General features: G+C 41.0%; 1 protein-coding gene across 5 annotated transcripts in view; it reads right to left on the bottom strand.

Moving 5' to 3' along the window:
* LTBP1 (latent transforming growth factor beta binding protein 1) overlaps nt 1–20,659 on the bottom strand; it is a 660,590-nt gene that overhangs the window by 169,265 nt on the left and 470,666 nt on the right. For all 5 annotated transcript variants that reach the window (XM_063917963.1, XM_063917960.1, XM_063917961.1 and 2 more), the window contains 5 exons: nt 11,728–11,901; nt 6,614–6,636; nt 6,192–6,288; nt 4,631–4,729; nt 2,359–2,484 (listed from right to left, as the gene is read on the bottom strand). In XM_063917963.1, coding sequence (XP_063774033.1) covers nt 2,359–2,484; nt 4,631–4,729; nt 6,192–6,288; nt 6,614–6,636; nt 11,728–11,901 — 519 coding nt within the window. The remainder of the gene's footprint in view (nt 1–2,358; nt 2,485–4,630; nt 4,730–6,191; nt 6,289–6,613; nt 6,637–11,727; nt 11,902–20,659) is intronic.

Below are 20,659 nucleotides of genomic sequence, written 5' to 3'. Positions count from 1 at the left end.
TGTTTTTCAAAACAAAAACCCCAAAAACCGATTGTGTTTCATTTCCTGAAACTGTCTCAGATTTATTTTAATTGATCAACTGCACAGTACCACTTAAATGCACAGTATAATCTAACTGCAAGGTATCACTTATTTCATTGCTGGTAGTTATTATTGGTTGGGAAGCAATTGATGGTGTTTATGTTTTTTCTAGGTATGATTTAAGACTCTATTTATTAAACACCTGGAAAGCCCTAAAGGTGGGTACACACTAGGCGATGTGCTCTATGAGTGACGTCGTCTAGTGTGTTCCCTTCCCTACCGGGGCGGTCGTCGGTAGTGCGTACACACTGAGTGATATGAAAACGATATCGCTCAGTGACGTCACGCCGTGACCTGGCTGTGCATGCAGTTTTTGGTTGAAAGTACAAATTGAGCTGCATGCACGGCATACAGCGAGGGTTGTTAACGACCCGCAGGGCCAAGCATTGCTCGTCGTTCGGGCAGCATACACACTAGTCGATATGGTAAACAACGTTGCTCAGGAAAGGCAAAATGAGCAACGCCATTTACTTTATCGGCAAGTGTGTACCCACCTTAACTCTGGCGAAAATGGCATTAGAGCATTTTACTTTTCATCAAGGTCTACTACCAGTAGGCACTATCTAGTACCTTCAGTCATAGCCATGTCCTGTGATAGCTTTGCCATGCTTACTATGTAGAAAGTAACTAATGCATATAGTATTAACAAAGAAATCGGTTGTACAAGCACTGTGCCTGTCCTCCGATAGTTATCTCCACCCTGAGAAGAATGATGAAGCATAAAATACCTTTATTGCTAAAATAAAGCATTTTATCCATTGTCTTTATAAAGTACAATATATATATATATATATATACACACATATATACAGTATATATATATATATATATATATATACACAACAAATGTACCGGCTTTCCCATCAACCATATTCAATGTAGCGTCGGGTGCCCGTGCTGTATAAGCAATTCACTTCTCCAAAGACACAGCACTCCAGGCGACTTATAAATAACGACAGACAGCAGCTGTATCACTGCTGTCTGTCGTTATTTACAAGTCGCCTGGAGTGCTGTGCCTTTGGAGAAGTATATATATATATATATATATATATATATTTTAGCTTTTTTTAGGGTTGTTTTCATTGACTTCATCAATGAACAAATATTTAGTGATAAATCTGCCAAAGATGATATTGTTACTATGATGAGTGTTGATAGAAAATCTTAATTATCGGGTCTATTTAATAAATAGACCCCTAAAGATTCACTGGGTTAGGCATCTGAAATGTAGTTGTGATAATTGTATTATGATCATGTTTACTGATTATCTTACATAGAAGTTTACTAAACAAGCTTAACTTGCTATACTTTATAATATACAGCTTTCAACAGAGCAATTTCATAATGAAAAGAAAACGCTTAATATTTTCTTGAACCTGTTTTTAACGATGGCCGTGATGTGGAACAAATGAGGTTGCAGCTGATTATTTCTCCATTTGGTAATGTTCCTGGCTTCTCTTGGTTAAATATTATGTGCTATGGGGGTCATTCCGAGTTGTTCGCTCGCAAGCTGCTTTTAGCAGCATTGCACACGCTAAGCCGCCGCCTACTGGGAGTGAATCTTAGCATCTTAAAATTGCGAACGAAAGATTCGCAATATTGCGATAAGACATCTCTGTGCAGTTTCTGAGTAGCTCGAGACTTACTCTGCCAGTGCGATCAGTTCAGTGCTTGTCGTTTCTGGTTTGACGTCACAAACACACCCAGCGTTCGCCCAGACACTCCTCCGTTTCTCCAGCCACTCCCGCGTTTTTCCCAGAAACGGTAGCGTTTTTTCCCACACGCCCCTAAAACGGCCTGTTTCCGCCCAGAAACACCCACTTCCTGTCAATCACATTACGATCACCAGAACGATGAAAAAACCGTGAGTAATATTCCTAACTGCATAGCAAATTTACTTGGCGCAGTCGCAGTGCGAACATTGCGCATGCGCATTAAGCGGAAAATCGCTGCGATGCGAAGAAAATTACCGAGCGAACAACTCGGAATGACCCCCTATATCATATACGCTGCACACCATGAGAGCAAAGGGGATCAATAATAAAACAATATTTTTGTGTTTACATTTTATTGATTATTGATAGTAGCTATAAATGAATGGTCACAACAGTAGTAGGAGGTCAAGACACCTAAGACTTGATTCTGTTAGCATTCGAAAGTATTTTAATATTGAAAAACTCATTTGATATTAATCAACTGGAATATAATGGACTATTGACTTGTGTAGAAAGCATTTGCTTTGCATTTGAGAATGTAGTAAATGCCGGAGTGTCTTACCCACACATTTTGTCTGGTTGTCATTCCGCTTGTAGCCTTCATAGCAGATACACAGGTATCCAACAGGTAAGTTGATGCAGGATCCTTCTCCACAGATATCAGGATCTACTATACATTCATTGACTTCTAATGAATTGACCAACCAAGAAAGGGAAAAAAAGCAGGTTTTGTATTTTAGATAGTTTTGTATCTGTCTCCTCCCTTTCTTTATGATAGCTGTATATGTCCATGAATCAAGTTTGCAAATAACTGAAATAAATTAATTCTGCAGACCACAATGACATGTTTCCAGCAAAAGACCTTCACCCGTCTGGCACCCACTTAATGTAAGAATTACTTTGAATACCCAATGCAAATGTTCTGTTTCTGCGTTGTTCAACATGGTGTTCTATTGAATGTTTTAAGAGATAGATGCCTACAATTAGGCCATGCACTATCATTAGGCTAACCAAGGAGATCTTAAATATGTCTTTTTTATTATAATACCCTGACAGCACCTTCTGGCCGTAGACTACACTCAAACTCTAAATAGCATAAGATGCCGCCCCAATTTTCCGTCTACGAAGGTAAGAAGTACCAGGTTGGGGTCTAATGCCCCTGGGGGTAGCTCAATTCCAATTATGAATGACCCTGCCTTTGGTGATAATGAGCATAGCAGCACACTGTTGCCATTTTATTCTATATATTCATTTGCACCCTCTTAGGTTACAGTTAGGGAGGCCAATCCCGGGCCATTTTTTCAATCCCAGGTATCGGGATTGAAAAATTGTCAATCCTGGGATTCCCGGGAACCCCGGGATTGGCATTTCCCTGTGTGGCCGCTCCCCACCTGCCCGCCCCGCACACATAACTCACCAGAAACCGGGGGCGGGCGGAACACATCATCAGCTCTCTCCTGGCGGAGTGTCACAGTGCAGCATGACCTCTCACTGCATGTCACACGGCACTGGGTAGCCGGAAGGAGGAAGCCGTTGATAAAGATGGAAGCCATCTTTGTTCATAGACTCCATGTTTTAATATGTCTCATTGACATTTGATAATCTGTTTAAAATTGTTTTTTAGTTCAGAGCTGATATTGGAACAAGTAGAAGGTTTTGCACTTTGTATGACCTTTTAAGTGAAAAACACAGTTCTATATTTTGGTACTTTCTTGCTTGAAATGTAACTGGTAACTGTCAGCAGCTAGACATGCAGGCTTCAAAAGGTATCTGTCCCATTTGTGGTAAGGCAGCTGTGAAACAATATCAGTATGTCTTGTTTTTAGCAAAATTCCCCATAGTTAACCCAATAAGTTCATATGTTAATTATAGAAGTTTCTAGATATATGACGTATAAGATAAGGTTCTGTTAGCCAATAAGACAGAGCTATGTGTCAGGATACTACGTCATTGTATGCAGATTTGAGCTTCTTTATATTGTACTGTTTTTTTAAATTAAATGCTTCTGATCTGCTATTTCCTACTTCACTCTCTTTATTTAACTGGTAACTGGTTGCAGCCATGAATGAACCTGATGCTAACCGATTGAGTGTGTACTTGAGCTGGGATCAGCAAGGGTTGCCCTGTCCTGGGGTTGCCTTTATCACCGGGCAGCATCTGAGCATCCTGAGGACGCTCAACGCTGATCCCTCAATCCCCGGAATTAGAGTTTCATATCCGGGATTGAATCCCGGACGTTTTGGCCCAGATTATTGAAAAACTTTATTCTTCCTCTTTGGCTTCACTGTAAGTAGGGAGGCCAATCCCGGGATCTGGATCGGCGGGATCCCGGGATTGACCTCCCTATTTACAGTGAAGCCAAAGAGGACGAAAAGAGTTGTTAAATGATCTGAAAAAGGTTAATATAGCAATGTATTATTTTGAATAGATGGCAGGAATACTTTACGTAAGGATCATGGGCAGTGTTGTCTCATTTTTGATGATTTGTTTACACTTCCCAGAGAAGGTCTGCCATCCTGCAGCATACTGTACTGGTCCAATTACAAGAGTAGTCACTCCTGTTCTTGCATCAGGAATGGTTTGGCTGTAACCATCTCAATCCCAAAAGGAGTATGACCAAAATATACTGAGAAGCTGGAATTGGTCTACATGCATTGTGCAAGGAGGACAATGTCACTCCTACTGTATATTACATGTCTTTAGTTATTAACTTGGTAAAAAAACACAACATTTCTTTAGGCACATATTGAATCATATGACTATATACTGTTTATAGATATATATATACGATAAATAACAGAATTTAGTAAATGTGATGCATAATCATCACTAACCTGTAACTTGAGTTGGAGCAATTACTTGACTTGCACTTGACTTTGAAACATCTGGGGCTATTTCTACAGGAACAGGTGGGGATGATTTTTCAACAACAACTGTAATGCCAAAAATAAACATTTCTGTAAACCAAATGTCTATGTTAGTATTTCAAGAGAGCTGGAGGGTTGCCTGGGTCTGTAAGCACTCATTCCACAATAGTGATCTACAATTCACGTACAAATGGGAGGAATATCAGATATACACCCTTCAACACTAGCATCATAGATGGCTGTACTGGTTAGAAAGAGAAGGGATGGTGCTGTTTATAATTATGATGCATAGCACACAAGGACACCCAGGAACACAACAGCCTTCATTCCAATATCTCTCTGGTAGGGCGATGTAAGCATACAGGGGAAGAAGCTATCCATTGCAACAATCATCTTCTACCTATCATTTTATAGAATGTACTTGATAAATGATGGGTACTGTAGAATCTGATTGGTTGCTTTGAGCAACGTCGCATTGTTGTCTGTAGAAGGTTTGATATATCTCCCCTTCTATCTGGATCAACATGACTGGGGCTGTGATAAAAACACTGTAAGGTTATCATGATCTGGCTTACTGTCTGGCTACATCTGTGTGCAAGCAGTATCTCTGCTGTAAAATAGAGTGTTGAAGCTACTATCCTCTTCCCTTATTCTCATCTCATATTATTTTTAAAATAAACTAATTAAAAAAAATCTTATCAACTCTGGGTAACCAATACTGTATATGTTGGTTGATGCCAGACTGGCATGATTTCTAAGTGGAAATGGTTGAATGCGTGAAGGTGGGTGAACTGATCAAAATATAACCTACTCTTAGAATGTGAGCTAGTCTGACTTTTTAAATAACATATAATAAATGTTTCTTTTTTATTCTTCCCTTAAGGTGGGTACATATGAACTATATCGCTCATTTTCCCCCTCCTGAGCGATAGAGTTTACTATATTGCCTAGTGTGTATGCCGCCACGCGATGCATGGCCCTGTGGGTTGTTAACGACCCTCGGCCTTGGCCGTGCATGCAGCTCAATTTTGACTCATCGTCCAAAGCTGCATGCTCCAGCCAGCCGTGGCATGAAGTCACTGTGTGATATCATCAGTGATATCGCACAGTGTGTATGCCCTCTGTCGAGTGGGCCGGAGAGGGGAAACGCTAGGATATGTTGCTCACAGAGGTCAACATATTTTTAGTAGAGAGTTTATAAAACAAAAACATTTTCCACCAAATTGGCAGATAATTTGCACAATAAAGCCCCAAACAACTGACCAATATACAATATAAATCATTTAACCAATTTAGACAAATATTCCTGTCTGCGATGACCACACTCACACCCACAGTCATCAGTTGACGAGTAACATGTGCCTCATCCATTACACCTAGCCATCAAAACACTGGGTGCAGTGAATGAGGCCCAAATGTAGATCCTACCATCTTAATGTTTCCTGTACAAGAGTACTAGTTAAATATGTGTTGCAATCTTTTGAATACTAAGAAGTCAGAAGTTTATAACACATCACTTTTACGGTACCTGGATATTGAGAATCTAGATTTATTGTTGAGATTCCAGGCGACAGTTGAGGCTGTCCCCGATCCACTTGATGTTTGTCTTCGGGTGCTACAACTTCCTGAAAATTTACACAGGGGATCATTAATATTGACAAAAAATGGTGAGGCCTTAATTACCACTGATAAGATTCAAATTAGTCCCTCCTGTGTACTTTTGTAAAATATTGCAAACAATAGGATAGTAAGCTCTATTCAGCAAGTATATTGAATAAACATTTGTAAAATCAGTAAAAATGTGAGGTTAAAAACCTCAACACAATAAAATACAAATACAAAAACAAATAACAGTTTTGATGTATAATATTTACTTCATAAAGACCCCTACACAGAATAAAAGGAGAAATGTGTAAATTTTACTGCAGTAGATTACATATCTGCCTGTACCTGATCTGAGGTTCTGGCTGCATCTGTAACAACAACAAAGGGGGGGTTTAATAATATACACTCTACATGCAACAATAACAAAAGTACAACTGATATGAATCAACAATTTAGATACAATTTGGCTGTTAACAAGTTTAAGAAAGCAAATGAATATCATGTCTAAACAGAACTGGTTTAAGAATCTACAATACATACAGGAAATGCTGCCTATAGCAACATAGACATTGCCAATTGGTGGTATATTTATTTAATGATTCATCATCAGAATTCAGCGAATAAGCTTTTGGCTTCAAGTAACCTACAGGTATTTACAACATGAGAAGGGCTGGACATAAAGAGTGTGGCGCACTTTGCACTTTGTTCAGATTCAGAACAAGACTACTTTACATACAGAGAGCTTAACAATATGGGACTGGTTACTCATTTCTATATTAGAATATATGTAATGAATTAATTTACAGCCAAAATTATATGAACATCTTGCAGAGATACTGTATTATTAACAACATCATAACTGGGCTCAACAAGTAAGAAGTACAAAGAAGATGTACTGGCAAAATTCCATACTGCTCATTAAAGCAAAACATTACATCTAATTTATAGTATCTAGACATTTTATTTCACAAAGGGAGATTACATTGTCTATAATTCCTGAGCTATATATATATATATATATATATATATATGCTAAAGAACAAATGAGAAGCGCGGAGTATAAGTAAAACAGTTGTAAGCATTTAATTACAAAGAGTATATGCATACATACATCTCAGTTAGAGACAAGCAGCTCAATGTATCACACCGAAACGCCTCCGGACAGCGTCAGTGGAGCGGCCGCTATTCTCAGCTCATCAACCGATCCCTGGCTCGGGACCACACACGATCAAGTCAGCAGTAACGTTGTTACGTCAAGTGTCCAGTTACCACGCCCAACGCGTTTCGTCACGGGGACTTCGTCAGGGGGTGTGGCTACCCGCAGTTGAACTTTACTATTTATACACTCCATTCTCCTTTACATATTAAATTAGCAGCTGTTATATTACCGCTAATATTCAATATAGCTAGCCGGCATTGATATCATAACAGTAATGTATGTATATATTCATCATTAAAACAATTCTATTCATCAATAAAAATTTATATAACATATATGACAATATATACTACACATCTACACATCTTTATTAACCCCCCTTGGTTGCGGCTACGTCAACAATCAGCTGGAATAAATCATCTCATTATATCCGTCTAATGGGAACTAAGGCTAGCCTGCCTTTGGAATATAAAATCCTCTTGTCTGCTGGCTACCATCCATATTAACTATAGCACAGTTGTTTGTTGACAATTAGCCGCTTCCCGCAGCACATTTAAAATCAAATACAATACCACAACAATTACCTTTCATAAACAATAAATATATATTATTTAAAAGAGAGAGAAAGGAAAAGAATATATATAATAACACGGTCATCACTATATAAACCATATATAAATAAAACATCACTCAGCATATTTAAAAATAAAACGTCACCCAGCATATTTACTATCAAGTCAAACTAAACAATTAACCCTATAGTCGGGCTCCTATTCCGACATCTGTATCTTGTCCAACATCACTAACCAGATCTAATACGCTTCTTAGTGAAACACAGGGTCACGAGGACCAACTACTGTGTCTCACCAAGCGACCAAATCGGACGGACTCAGTGCAAGAAAGGAACGATGTCGTATGTTTCATTTAACCCGTCTGGACTTAAAGTCTTTAGTGTATGTATCCAGTAAGTCTCTCTCTTGCTTAGTTTTTTTAAAATATCTCCCCCTCTTACATCTGGAGTAACGTGTTCAATTGCTTTCCAACTAAATTTACTCAGGGACCCACCATTACACATTAAAAAGTGTCTAGGGACAGAATGATTGGTTAGCTTATTATTAATACTTCTCATATGTTCAAGCACCCTTAATTTTAATTGTCTTTTTGTTTTGCCCACATACCTGGCTCCGCATTGGCATTCTAAAAGATATATTACAAACGTTGTTTGACAGTTTATTAACCCTTTTATATTCCAGTAATGTGTTCTATTTTTGTTCCAAATTTTCTTTCTATCTTTACTAATAAATTGGCATATCTTACAATGGTTACATGGATAACACCCATGTACATCTTTTATCCATTGTTTATCCTTGATCTCAGGTAAATTACTCGGTGCCAACATAGATTTTAGAGTTCTTGCTCTCTTATAAACTACCTGAGGTTTTTTAGGGAGTATGTCCCTTAGTACTGGGTCTAGTTCTAAAACGTCCCAGTGTTTGTTCAAGATGTCTCTTATTTCTCTATTCTTGACATTATGAGTATAGCTGGTGTACAATAGACGTTGAGTCTTTGTACACCAGCATACCGCATAAAGAGGGAATCCAGGCTGTTGACTACTATTTAAGGATGGACAGTGACATAGGAGATGATTTAAGAGAGTTTTTGATAAAATGTGTGGATTATGTGTTGAAAAACAATTTCTTCATTTTTGAGGGAAAATATTATAAACAACAGTGCGGCTGCGCTATGGGAACGCCATACGTTTTGCTAACTTGTATTTAGGAAAGTAGGAATCTGAGGTTATTTTTGAGAACAATCCGTTTAATGAAAATATAATACAATTTAATAGATATATAGATGATGTACTTGTAATATGGAGAGGGAGTAGTGAAGAATTTGATAATTTTTTACAGTATATTAATGATAATAATTATAACTTAAAATTTACGTCTAATTTTCAAAAGAAAAAAATTGAGTTCCTTGATCTAGTATTAGATACAACCAACTGGAGCCCGGGGAGTAGTATTAAAGTTAAACTCACATAAAAGAAGTAGATAGTAATAACTATATTCATTATAAAAGTTGCCATTTGAAAAACTGGGTAACGAATATTCCCTACTCCCAGTTTCTGCGTATAAAAAGGAATTGTTCGGAGGTAGATGTATATGAAAAACAAATTGAATTATATAAAAAACGATTCATTGAGAAAGAATACCCCGAAAAACTAATTGATAACTGTAAGGAGAGGGCAGATAAACTAGAGAGGGACGATTTATTGGTATATAAGGGAAAAAAAGGATTTACGTGGGCTGTTTACACCCTTTGTGACAGGTTTTAATGTCAAGAATAGAGAAATTAGAGACATCTTGAACAAACACTGGGACGTTTTAGAACTAGACCCAGTACTAAGGGACATAATCCCTAAAAAACCTCAGGTAGTTTATAAGAGAGCAAGAACTCTAAAATCTATGTTGGCACCGAGTAATTTACCTGAGATCAAGGATAAACAATGGATAAAAGATGTACATGGGTGTTATCCATGTAACCATTGTAAGATATGCCAATTTATTAGTAAAGATAGAAAGAAAATTTGGAACAAAAATAGAACACATTGCTGGAATATAAAAGGGTTAATAAACTGTCACACAACGTTTGTAATATATCTTTTAGAATGCCAATGCGGAGCCAGGTATATGGGCAAAACAAAAAGACAATTAAAATTAAGGGTGCTTGAACATATGAGAAGTATTAATAATAAGCTAACCAATCATTCTGTCCCTAGACACTTTTTAATGTGTAACGGTGGGTCCCTGAGTAAATTTAGTTGGAAAGCAATTGAACACGTTACTCCAGATGTAAGAGGGGGAGATATTTTAAAAAAACTAAGCAAGAGAGAGACTTACTGGATACATACACTAAAGACTTTAAGTCCAGACGGGTTAAATGAAACATACAACATCGTTCCTTTCTTGCACTGAGTCCGTCCGATTTGGTCGCTTGGTGAGACACAGTAGTTGGTCCTCGTGACCCTGTGTTTCACTAAGAAGCGTATTAGATCTGGTTAGTGATGTTGGACAAGATACAGATGTCGGAATAGGAGCCCGACTATAGGGTTAATTGTTTAGTTTGACTTGATAGTAAATATGCTGGGTGACGTTTTATTTTTAAATATGCTGAGTGATGTTTTATTTATATATGGTTTATATAGTGATGACCGTGTTATTATATATATTCTTTTCCTTTCTCTCTCTTTTAAATAATATATATTTATTGTTTATGAAAGGTAATTGTTGTGGTATTGTATTTGATTTTAAATGTGCTGCGGGAAGCGGCTAATTGTCAACAAACAACTGTGCTATAGTTAATATGGATGGTAGCCAGCGGACAAGAGGATTTTATATTCCAAGGGCAGGCTAGCCTTAGTTCCCATTAGACGGATATAATGAGATGATTTATTCCAGCTGATTGTTGACGTAGCCGCAACCCAGGGGGGTTAATAAAGATGTGTAGATGTGTAGTATATATTGTCATATATGTTATATACATTTTTATTGATGAATAGAATTGTTTTAATGATGAATATATACATACATTACTGTTATGATGTCAATGCCGGCTAGCTATATTGAATATTTGCGGTAATATAACAGCTGCTAATTTAATATGTAAAATAGAATGGAGTGTATAAATAGTAAAGTTCAACTGCGGGTAGCCACACCCCCTGACGAAGTTCCCGTGACGAAACGCGTTGGGCGTGGTAACTGGACACTTGACGTAACAACGTTACTGCTGACTTGATCGTGTGTGGTCCCGAGCCAGGGATCGGTTGATGAGCTGAGAATAGCGGCCGCTCCACTGACGCTGTCCGGAGGCGTTTCGGTGTGATACATCGAGCTGCTTGTCTCTAACTGAGATGTATGTATGTCTCTAACTGAGATGTATGTATGCATATACTCTTTGTAATTAAATGCTTACAACTGTTTTACTTATACTCCGCGCTCCTCATTTGTTCTTTTGCATGTATCTAAACTGAGCCTGTGGTACGGTACTAATTGGAGGAAGCAGCAGAGGACAAAAATAGTGTGATCAAGATCTGGAAATATTGGACCTTCTAAATTATACTGGACTGGTTTGGAATATCGCGCAATTATTTCTTTTTCCACTACAAAATATATATATATATATATATATATGTGCACACACACGCTTTTTTTAATTAAAAAAAAAGAGTTGAATATCTATACTATAATAAGACTACAAAGCAATCCTACATTTGTCCAAATACCTTCTCTTCCATTCATACCTGGATCATTTCTGTGTGAAACTGATAAGGCTTCAATGGGTTCTTCTTTTGCTACGAGCGGCTGAAGTGTTGTTCTGATTGGTGGCTGCACAGTATAGGTCCTAGGAGGGGGTGGCCCCCGGAGTACTGGGACTGTATAGCCCATTCCACCAGGACATATTTCCTTGAAAGCAGCTTTGTTAAGAATAAAGAGAAAGAAAATGTAATGACTCGACACATAAACAACTATACTCAACATGCCACATGCAAAACAGTTATTGCTGTATGAAAGGCGCACAGTGACTTGGGTGCTAGCTCGATCTGAGGTGAAGTACTGTAGTACCCATGATCATAGCATGGTGCAGTGCCATAGACTGCTACATATTTATTGTAGACAACTTCTGAGGACACACGTGTGTATCTGCTATGCATTTTAAACTGAAAAACAATCGCTCGTAACCCTGATTTCAATGGCAGAGTCAGCTATTAGAACCTCTGTGAAGTAATTTTTCAACATTTGTTCCAAAACTGGGATTGAAGACATCTGGGCAGTAAAACTGCCTAAAAAGCAGCATCACGTGCGACTATATGCTGAAATGTAAAGCACATACCTGAAAAACAACAATTTTTCACAATGACACAAACAAAATGTACCAATTGGTTCATCAAGCACAAGCTATGTAAACATAATCACGTAATGTCTCAGACTAGGCTGCGTGACCCTCATTCTGCCAAACATAGGAAACATAATTTATATGTCATATCAAGCTAAATGTATAGCTGAAATAAACACGTCTCAATCTTCCAATACTAAATACAAGCCAACAAAAGTTCTAAACATGTCACTTTCCCCCCAAAACCTACAGTGATAAATTTTATCTGCGTACAGAAAAAGAGCAAGTCGACATTATTTTATTGAAAACAGAAGCTCTGCAGTTCCTTAGCCAGCAGTCTTAAAGCCAGAGTGATATAACAGACGACCCTTAGACACTTATTTATAATATAGCCACATATTTGGCAAGGAATGATTGAGCAATGCAGCTGGTAAAGGACTTCATAACGGTAACTATCTAGTCCAATGCTGTACATGAGCTTAGTTCTAAACACTCAAATATAACTTCCAAGGACACTTCATACATCATATATTTCTAGTTAGTAATAGCTAACTGGGTACAAACGTACAGAACCTGAAATAACATCCCAAACTTTCTTATTAAGTGAAGTGTATTATAAATTATTTAATTGAAGCTAAAGAAATGCCAAGCAGAAAATATATCATATAAGAATTACCATATAAGGCCGGCCCTGGGAGAGGTGCCGCAGATTAAAAATAACAAATAACTCCCTCCTAATTTATGTGTGTGCCTTTTCTATCGCTAAGGGGCAATTTATCATTTAATATTTGCGTCCTCTCACATACATATGTATCATTTGGGTTTTAATTTGTGGTTTTGCACTCTGACGCTCGAGTCAGGGAATCTGAAATATGTTTAAAAATCTCGATTCCCTCATCTCGACCAAAAACAATCGGGATCGGTAAATCAGTGATTTTTAACATGAAGAATTTCCGTCAATACCTGACGGATCACCAATCATCAACGGACGGTGATCGGAGGTTCCAATCAGCGGATTGACGGTTCCAGTCACATCGGTGAATCAGGGAAATGGCAGGCAGGGACTTTACAATTACCACTGGTATGAATGACACCTCTGATTTTTATTTCTTTATTTCTTACTGAAAGGGAAGATAAGTCTGGTGGTTGCATCTCAAATGAGGTTTGTTCTTTTGATGAGAATTAATGGCAAGCTGATGCCAAATTGTATTATCTTTAACCGCCATTTGTCTCTAGTAATCTCACTGTACTTATTTAAGCAGACAGTTTATTGCCCATTAATGCATTAGGTGCTGCTTCACAATCTGGGAGAAAAGAGCTGGCTTATGAGACTCTTGAGCACCCACTACTCTTTTATAAGTGTGGACCTGAATGCCGTTTAGGAAATTTATACAACTCATAAAACTCACGCAAAGCACAGTGCGAGGAGTATTAGGTATTAGGATTTCCAGCCCTTCTAAACCCCAAATTGGCAAACACCCAAGTGATAACAAGTGTACATCACACTCTCACCATCAAGATATTACTTGTGCTGTTCCACACCTACAGTATAGAACACACTCCAATAAGATTCTTCACCAGCCTCCAATGCTTCTGATTCTCCTTAAAAACACACCTGTTCATCAAAGTCTTTACCCTAATTCCACCTCCAGTAGCCTCCCAGCACCCACAGTCTTACTCTGTGTCACCCCATATTTTCTGAACCTCTTCATTCTCCATAAGATTCCTTTTGTCTTCTTGTCTGCACCCACCTCGTCCATCTGTTCCTCATGATGCGGGCCAAGATGGCTGCCTCACCTTTTGCATGCTCTTGATCATCTCCATAAAACAGCTTAAATTCACCACAACTGACCTATGAATCATCATAAATTTCCAAGGACTTACCTTTAACTTGTACTACTCTATGCGGACATCTCATCAAAACCAACGGATTGCATTCCTGCGCTGAGACACTGGATTGAAACCTCTGCGCTCTCCCCACTTAGAAGTCCTTTAGTTTGGAATCTACTGTACTCTGCATTGGACATCCCAGACAAGGTACTGTGGACTATCTTTGGCTCCATCCAGCCCTTCACTTAGACATCATCCACTGCTGTTCTCTGAGCAACAAATAACTCTGACTTATTTCATAAATCATCTAATATACAGTATATTCAGGCTCTGAATTGCTGAAGGGTCACTGTTTATTTCAAAATGCACGAGACATTCCCCAGGACACATGTTATCACTACTCCCACAAGAAATCTACTTCAAAGGCCCCTCAGACTGAGATTTTTCACACCTACACAATAGGAATTGGAGTCTAACACCTTTCCACAAGCCTGCTTTGGTCTAGAATAATTGACTAAATCAGCAACAGAAAAAGCACTTGTTTCAAATATACCCATTGGATTAAAGAGCAGCAATAGGTTATAGCAATAATGATTATAGCGATTACAATCCAAGATGGCGCCACTGATGGCTGCCTCGCAGCTATGCAGCTCAGCCAAAATACCTGTTTCCCCTTGTTTTCCCTTACCCCACCAGTGACCAAATACAGCAGGAAAGCCCTCCAAAGTTGGAGCGCACTTGTGGTGCTTACCCCACGTTCAGGCCTGTCTGCGGGCGGATCAGCGGCCCTTGCAGCCCTCGCTGCCCTGTGTGGCAGGGATGCAGATGTCGCGGCCACCGAAGCAGACCAAGCGGCCGCCCGCAGCCCGGGCAGCGACTGGCGGGCGGATCGGCGGCCCCGGAAAGAGAATGACGGAGACCTTCATGTCAGCCCTAATAGAAGGACGTGGGCTCAGAGGAGAGGCTGTTGCACAGGAGCTCTAGTGAGGTGGCGGCGGAGAGGGCACCGGTCTCCACTTCCCGCTATCCTTCTCTCGAATGTGCGCTCACTGGCAAACCGGTTCGACGAACTGTCCCTCCTTCTGGGCAGCGCAGGGTCAGGCATTACAGGGTTGTCTATCCTCTGCTTTACGAACACGTGGCTGGATTACCATATTGCAGACAACCCAATGTCTCTGCCGGGCTTCGTTCTCTTCAGGGCTGATCGCTCCAAGGTTATCTCAGGAAAAATGAAAGGTGGTGGCATCTGCTTCTACATCAACGACAGATGTTGCACCAATGTCACGATCCTAGGCAAATTATGTAGCTCACACCTGGAGATGCTAAATATCAACTGCAACCCCTTCTATTCCCCCCGGGAATTTGCCTCAACTGACCTTGTGGGAGTGTACATCCCCCCCTCGCCTGCGTGAACAAAGCCCTGCACCACCTGGCCATATGCATATCCGACATAGAACAAAAAGAACCAGACTCTCTGCTTATAGTGCTGGGCTACTTCAACAGAACTAACCTGAGCAAGGTGCTACCTAAGTACAAACAACAAGTCATGTGTCCCACCTGGGAAGGGCACACCCATGAATACTGCTACACTAACCTCAAGTCTGCCTTCCGGTCCATCCCGAGTGCTGCACTCGGCCTACCTGACCACTACCTCGTTCACCTACTCCCTACCTATACACAGAAGCTGAGAGCGGTTAAGCCTGTCGTCAAGACTGTTAAGAAATGGACCAACGAGGCTAAGATGAAGCTCCAGGCCTGCTTTGACTGCACGGAATGGGGGGTCTTCGAAGCCTCAGCAACCAACCTGAACGACCTGACAGATACTATCACATCCTACATCAGCTACTGTGAGGACATGCGTGTATCTACCAATACTTACCGCATTTACAACAACAACAAGCCCTGGTTCAACGCCCAGCTCAGACAACTTCATCAGGCCAAAGAGAAGCCCTATAGCAGCAGTGACAGAGCACTATACAACTGAACTAGGAACTCTCTGACTAAAGTAATCAGGTTAGCAAAAAAGCAGTTCTCGGACAAGCTGACAAACGATCTCTCCACCAATAACCCCGTATCTGTATGGAAAGGAATGCAATCCATAACCAACTACAAGAAAACATTGAAGTCCACCACCATGCACCAAGACCTAGCAGACGAGCTGAACCACTTATTCACCAAGATCTTCAACAAATCGCTGGAGCTACAGAAAGTCCCTTCTTGCCTCAAAAGGTCCACTATCGTCCCGGTCCCCAAGAAACACTCTATCACAAACCTGAGTGACTACAGGCCGATAGCACTGATACCTGTGGTCATGAAAACATTAGAGCGTCTGGTTTTGAATCACCTAAAAACTGTGACTGGCCCCCAACTGGACCTCCTACAGTTCGCGTATCGATCAAATCGGTGTGTGTCGAGGATGCAGTCAACCTGGGCCTGCATTACATTCTACAACACCTAGACATTCCGGTACCTACATGAGGGTCCTGCTTGTCGATTTCAGCTCGGCCTTCAATACAATCGTCCCCAGCATCCTCCACCCCAAATTACTTTGCCTAGGGGTCCCAGAAGCTACCTGTTCCTGGAATGTAGACTATATGACAGATAGGACACAGGTGGTGAAAGCGGGAGAATTCACCTCTTAAGCGTGGTCCATTAGTATAGGGGCCCCTTAGGGCTGTGTCCTCTCACCCCTGCTCTTTTCCCTGTACACAAATGACTGCACCTCAGAGGCACAATCAGTAAAGATCATCAAATTCGCAGACAACACCACCATCATCAGCCTCATCAAGAACGGGGATGAATCGGCCTATAGATGGGAAGTAGACCGGTTGGCCCAGTGGTGCAGCCACAACAACCTTGAGCTCAACCCCCTCAAAACTGTTGAGATGATAGTGGACTTCAGGAAGAAGTCAGCTAGTGCACCTCCGCTAATGATTGCTGACAGTGTGGTATCGCTAGTGGACTCCATCAAGTTCCTGGGGACCACAATTTTCCGGGACCTTAAATGGGGGTCCAACGCTGTTGCCACTGTTGGGCGTCAGAGGTTGTTCTTCCCCAGGTAACTAAGGAAGTTTAACATCCCACAGAAGCTTCTGCTCCTCTTCTACTCCGCGATTGTGGAGTCGATACTGGTATGGTACGGCTCCACCTGTGCGTCGGACAGATGCAGGCTCCAAAAGATGGTCAAAACTGCAGAGAAGATCATCGGGGCTGACCTTCCCTCCGTCCAGGACCTGTACCAGAGCAAAAAAGCGTGCAACGAAGATAGTAAAGGACCAGCTACACTCCGGCTACAGCATGTTTAACTTGCTTCTTTCAGGCAGGCATTACAGGGCCGTCCCCACTGGGTCCACCAGAAGCCTCAAAAGTTTCTTTCCCCAAGCGGAAGCCGTACATGTACCTCACTGGTGTCCCTACGGTATACCTATCTGTATGACTTTACTTGCCCCCCCCACCCACCTGCTTATCTGTTACCTACTTGGCTGTTGTATAGCAAACCGAAGACAAATTCCTAGTGTATGCAAGTATATCTGGCCAATATAGCTGAGTCTGATTCTATGCTTTCTTGTCTCTTACCCATACAAGTTCTTTAGGATGCCTGTAATATATCCTGCCTATCACATCTTATGCACAGAATTATACTTTCTGTATGTCGGTTAGTTTGCCTGTTTGTATGTCTTTGTTATATGCAATACTGCCCTACCATACACCTCTTAGTAATATTACTAATAATAATATTATTATTATTATTATTATTATTATTATTAATATTATTATTTACTGTTTTGTAGGAAATAACAAAACACTGATTCAACAAATATTTGAGATGTATTTGCTTGCCAAATGGTGGGTAGCCAAAATAGGATCATATATCATATCACATGCTGATAACCACCGATAGCAATTAGTGGAAAATGTAGTATTGCATAAATAATGAAATGTGCTAAGATTTTAATGTTAGGAAATGTGAAAGGAAACATTTATTTGTCACAATATCAGATATTGTGTCACAATAATATTGATATCATGACGGTGGGAGTAGAAATCTGTGTGTGAATATTAAAAGATTACTAAAAATGATATATTTAATTGTTAGCCAGAAAAAAACTGCATGCATGATATCCTTCAGGGTACTGTGGGCCTAATACAGAGGTAGACGCAGTACCGATGTTTGCAGATATGAGCGATTTATGCGCTGCTCGCATACCCCCAGTTACAGCCCTGGTACTGCACACGCGTCAGACGCACTGTGCATGCACCAAGTTTGATCATCAACAGTGGTCGCGGTGAGGATTTGGACACAGAGTTAATGACAGTCAGTGACCATGGGTGGTAATGGCGGGGTAGCGAGCCAAACGCAGGCATTGCATGACAATTTGGGGGGAGTGTCCCAGCCTGCATCTTCGTAAGCAGTTGTAAAGGCTTTTGATTCCGACAGACAATCTGAGCAACCAGAGAGTTTCTGAGACGTTCAATGATGCAACATATGTGCATCCAACGATGCATCCTTGTACGCAAGTGTCGGATCAGAGATGTGACCAGTGGGTGGCTGTACAAATTGCTGTGTACAGGAACGTAGTCGCAACAGGATTTGTATGCACCGCCCTACAGTACAGTATGTCCTCAGGAAAGATTACAAATGAAAGCAGAATAAGTATTTATATATGCTTATCAGGGACACTGTATGCTAAATGTTACATGAAATGGGAGATAGACTCAAAATGTAGATAAACGCATCAACATTAGATGTTAAGCGTGAATTGTCCAAAACGTTTGTACTAGGAAAACTATACAACAATATATCATACAACAATAAGCTCGCCAGAAGAGGTGAGTTTGTATAAAATTATACAACAATATATGAATAAATGTTCAGTTTAGTACTACAAGTAAACAAATCAACCCAAGGTTATGTTAAAGATATGTTTAACTAATAATGAACAAATTAAATAACATTTCATATATGTCACAATATTGTATTTTAAGACGAAGCCTAGACAGACATTGATGCAAGAATAATATACTAATACAGTAGGCCTAGACTTCAAAGTTTTGAAATAAAAGTTGTCTTTGAACTGGACGCATTTTCTCCTCTGTTTATTCCATACATGCCGACATCTTGGCTGCTCTCTCCGGGAGAAAGCAGCCAGGTCGGATCAGCAGGGGGGCGGGGCAGGGTTATGACACGGATAGGGGGCGGGGCGGAGGCAGAACAGGGGCGGATGGAGGCGAAACAGGGGAGGAGTTACCGCGGCACATACTTTAAGCCACGCCCCCTGCTATGTAATGCCGCGATTACCGGCATTATTCAGCAGGGGTGTTGCTATGATGACGCGATTCAGCAAGAATCGCGTCATCGACTGCCCGGACCACCCACTTTACTCACTAAGTGGGCGGCCGGGCAGGGGGGCCCCTAAAAAATCGGGAGACTTGCCTGCTCTTCCGGGGGGGCGGGGGGGTCACACGATTTTCGGGAGCCTCCCGCCCATTCCGGGAGAGTAGGCAAGTATGGTTTATTCCCTGTATTAGTGTGTGCAGCCTGCTTTGTTTTCTCATTCAATAAAAGTACAGTATCACATAAAGGCTAAAACACTAAGAAATTCCAAGCCACTCTGACTGAGGATCAAAAAACAAGCAAGCTAGTGAAAATCTCACTACCAACAAAAACAATATGATATTTTGCAGTGTATTTCCAGTAACTAAAAAGGTTTGATGAATTACTGTAATTTGCAATAATTATGAATTTTTATTTGCCTTTATGACACATTTCTTATAAACTTTAGAAAAACAGTGCTGCAGTATAAACATATTGGCAATGCTTCATAAACCATTCAAGGTGTGATGCGATGTAGGAGAGAATGAGATTTGTTTTAAGGCATTAGTAAGAAGAAAAACATTGCTTATACCAGCGGTTCCCAAACTCGGTCCTCAAGGCACCCTAATGGTCAAAGTTTTAAGTACATCCATCAGAGGCGTAACCAAGGCAGGGCGAGTGGGGCATGTGCCCTGGGCATCTTCGAAGGCCCAGCAGAGGGCCCCCCCCCCCGCCGCCGGCGGCCAGGGAATCATGCCCCCTCGCCCCCGTCCCGCTGCAATGTGAGGGGAGGAGAGCGCAGCGTCTCTCCTGCCCCTCAATGTGCTAACTGCCGCTGCCGCGCTACCAGCAGTGCTGCGTGTGTGTCCGGTCTCCGGCGGCGTTAGCCAATCAGAACTTGCGGACCGGCTCCTGATTGGCTGCCGGTCCGTGAGCTCTGATTGGCTAACGAACCGGCGCCACATTTAAGATAGCCCCCGGCGGAGACCTGGAGCGTTGAGGGGCAGGAGAGGCGCTGCGCTCTCCTCCCCTCACATAGCAGAGGGAAGCAGTGAGTGACTGACATTCCCGACTGAAGTAAGGGGAGGGGGGGAGTCTTATATCTGGCACTGTGGGGCATTGTAACTGGCACTGTGGGGCATGTAACTGGCACTGTGGGGCATGTATCTGGCACTGTGGGGCAGGTATCTGGCAC

This window comes from Pseudophryne corroboree, chromosome 4 (assembly GCF_028390025.1).
Source record: "Pseudophryne corroboree isolate aPseCor3 chromosome 4, aPseCor3.hap2, whole genome shotgun sequence".
NCBI lineage: Eukaryota > Metazoa > Chordata > Amphibia > Anura > Myobatrachidae > Pseudophryne > Pseudophryne corroboree.
Note: the sequence above shows the minus strand (reverse complement) of the source record. Positions and strands in the feature narration are given on the sequence as shown.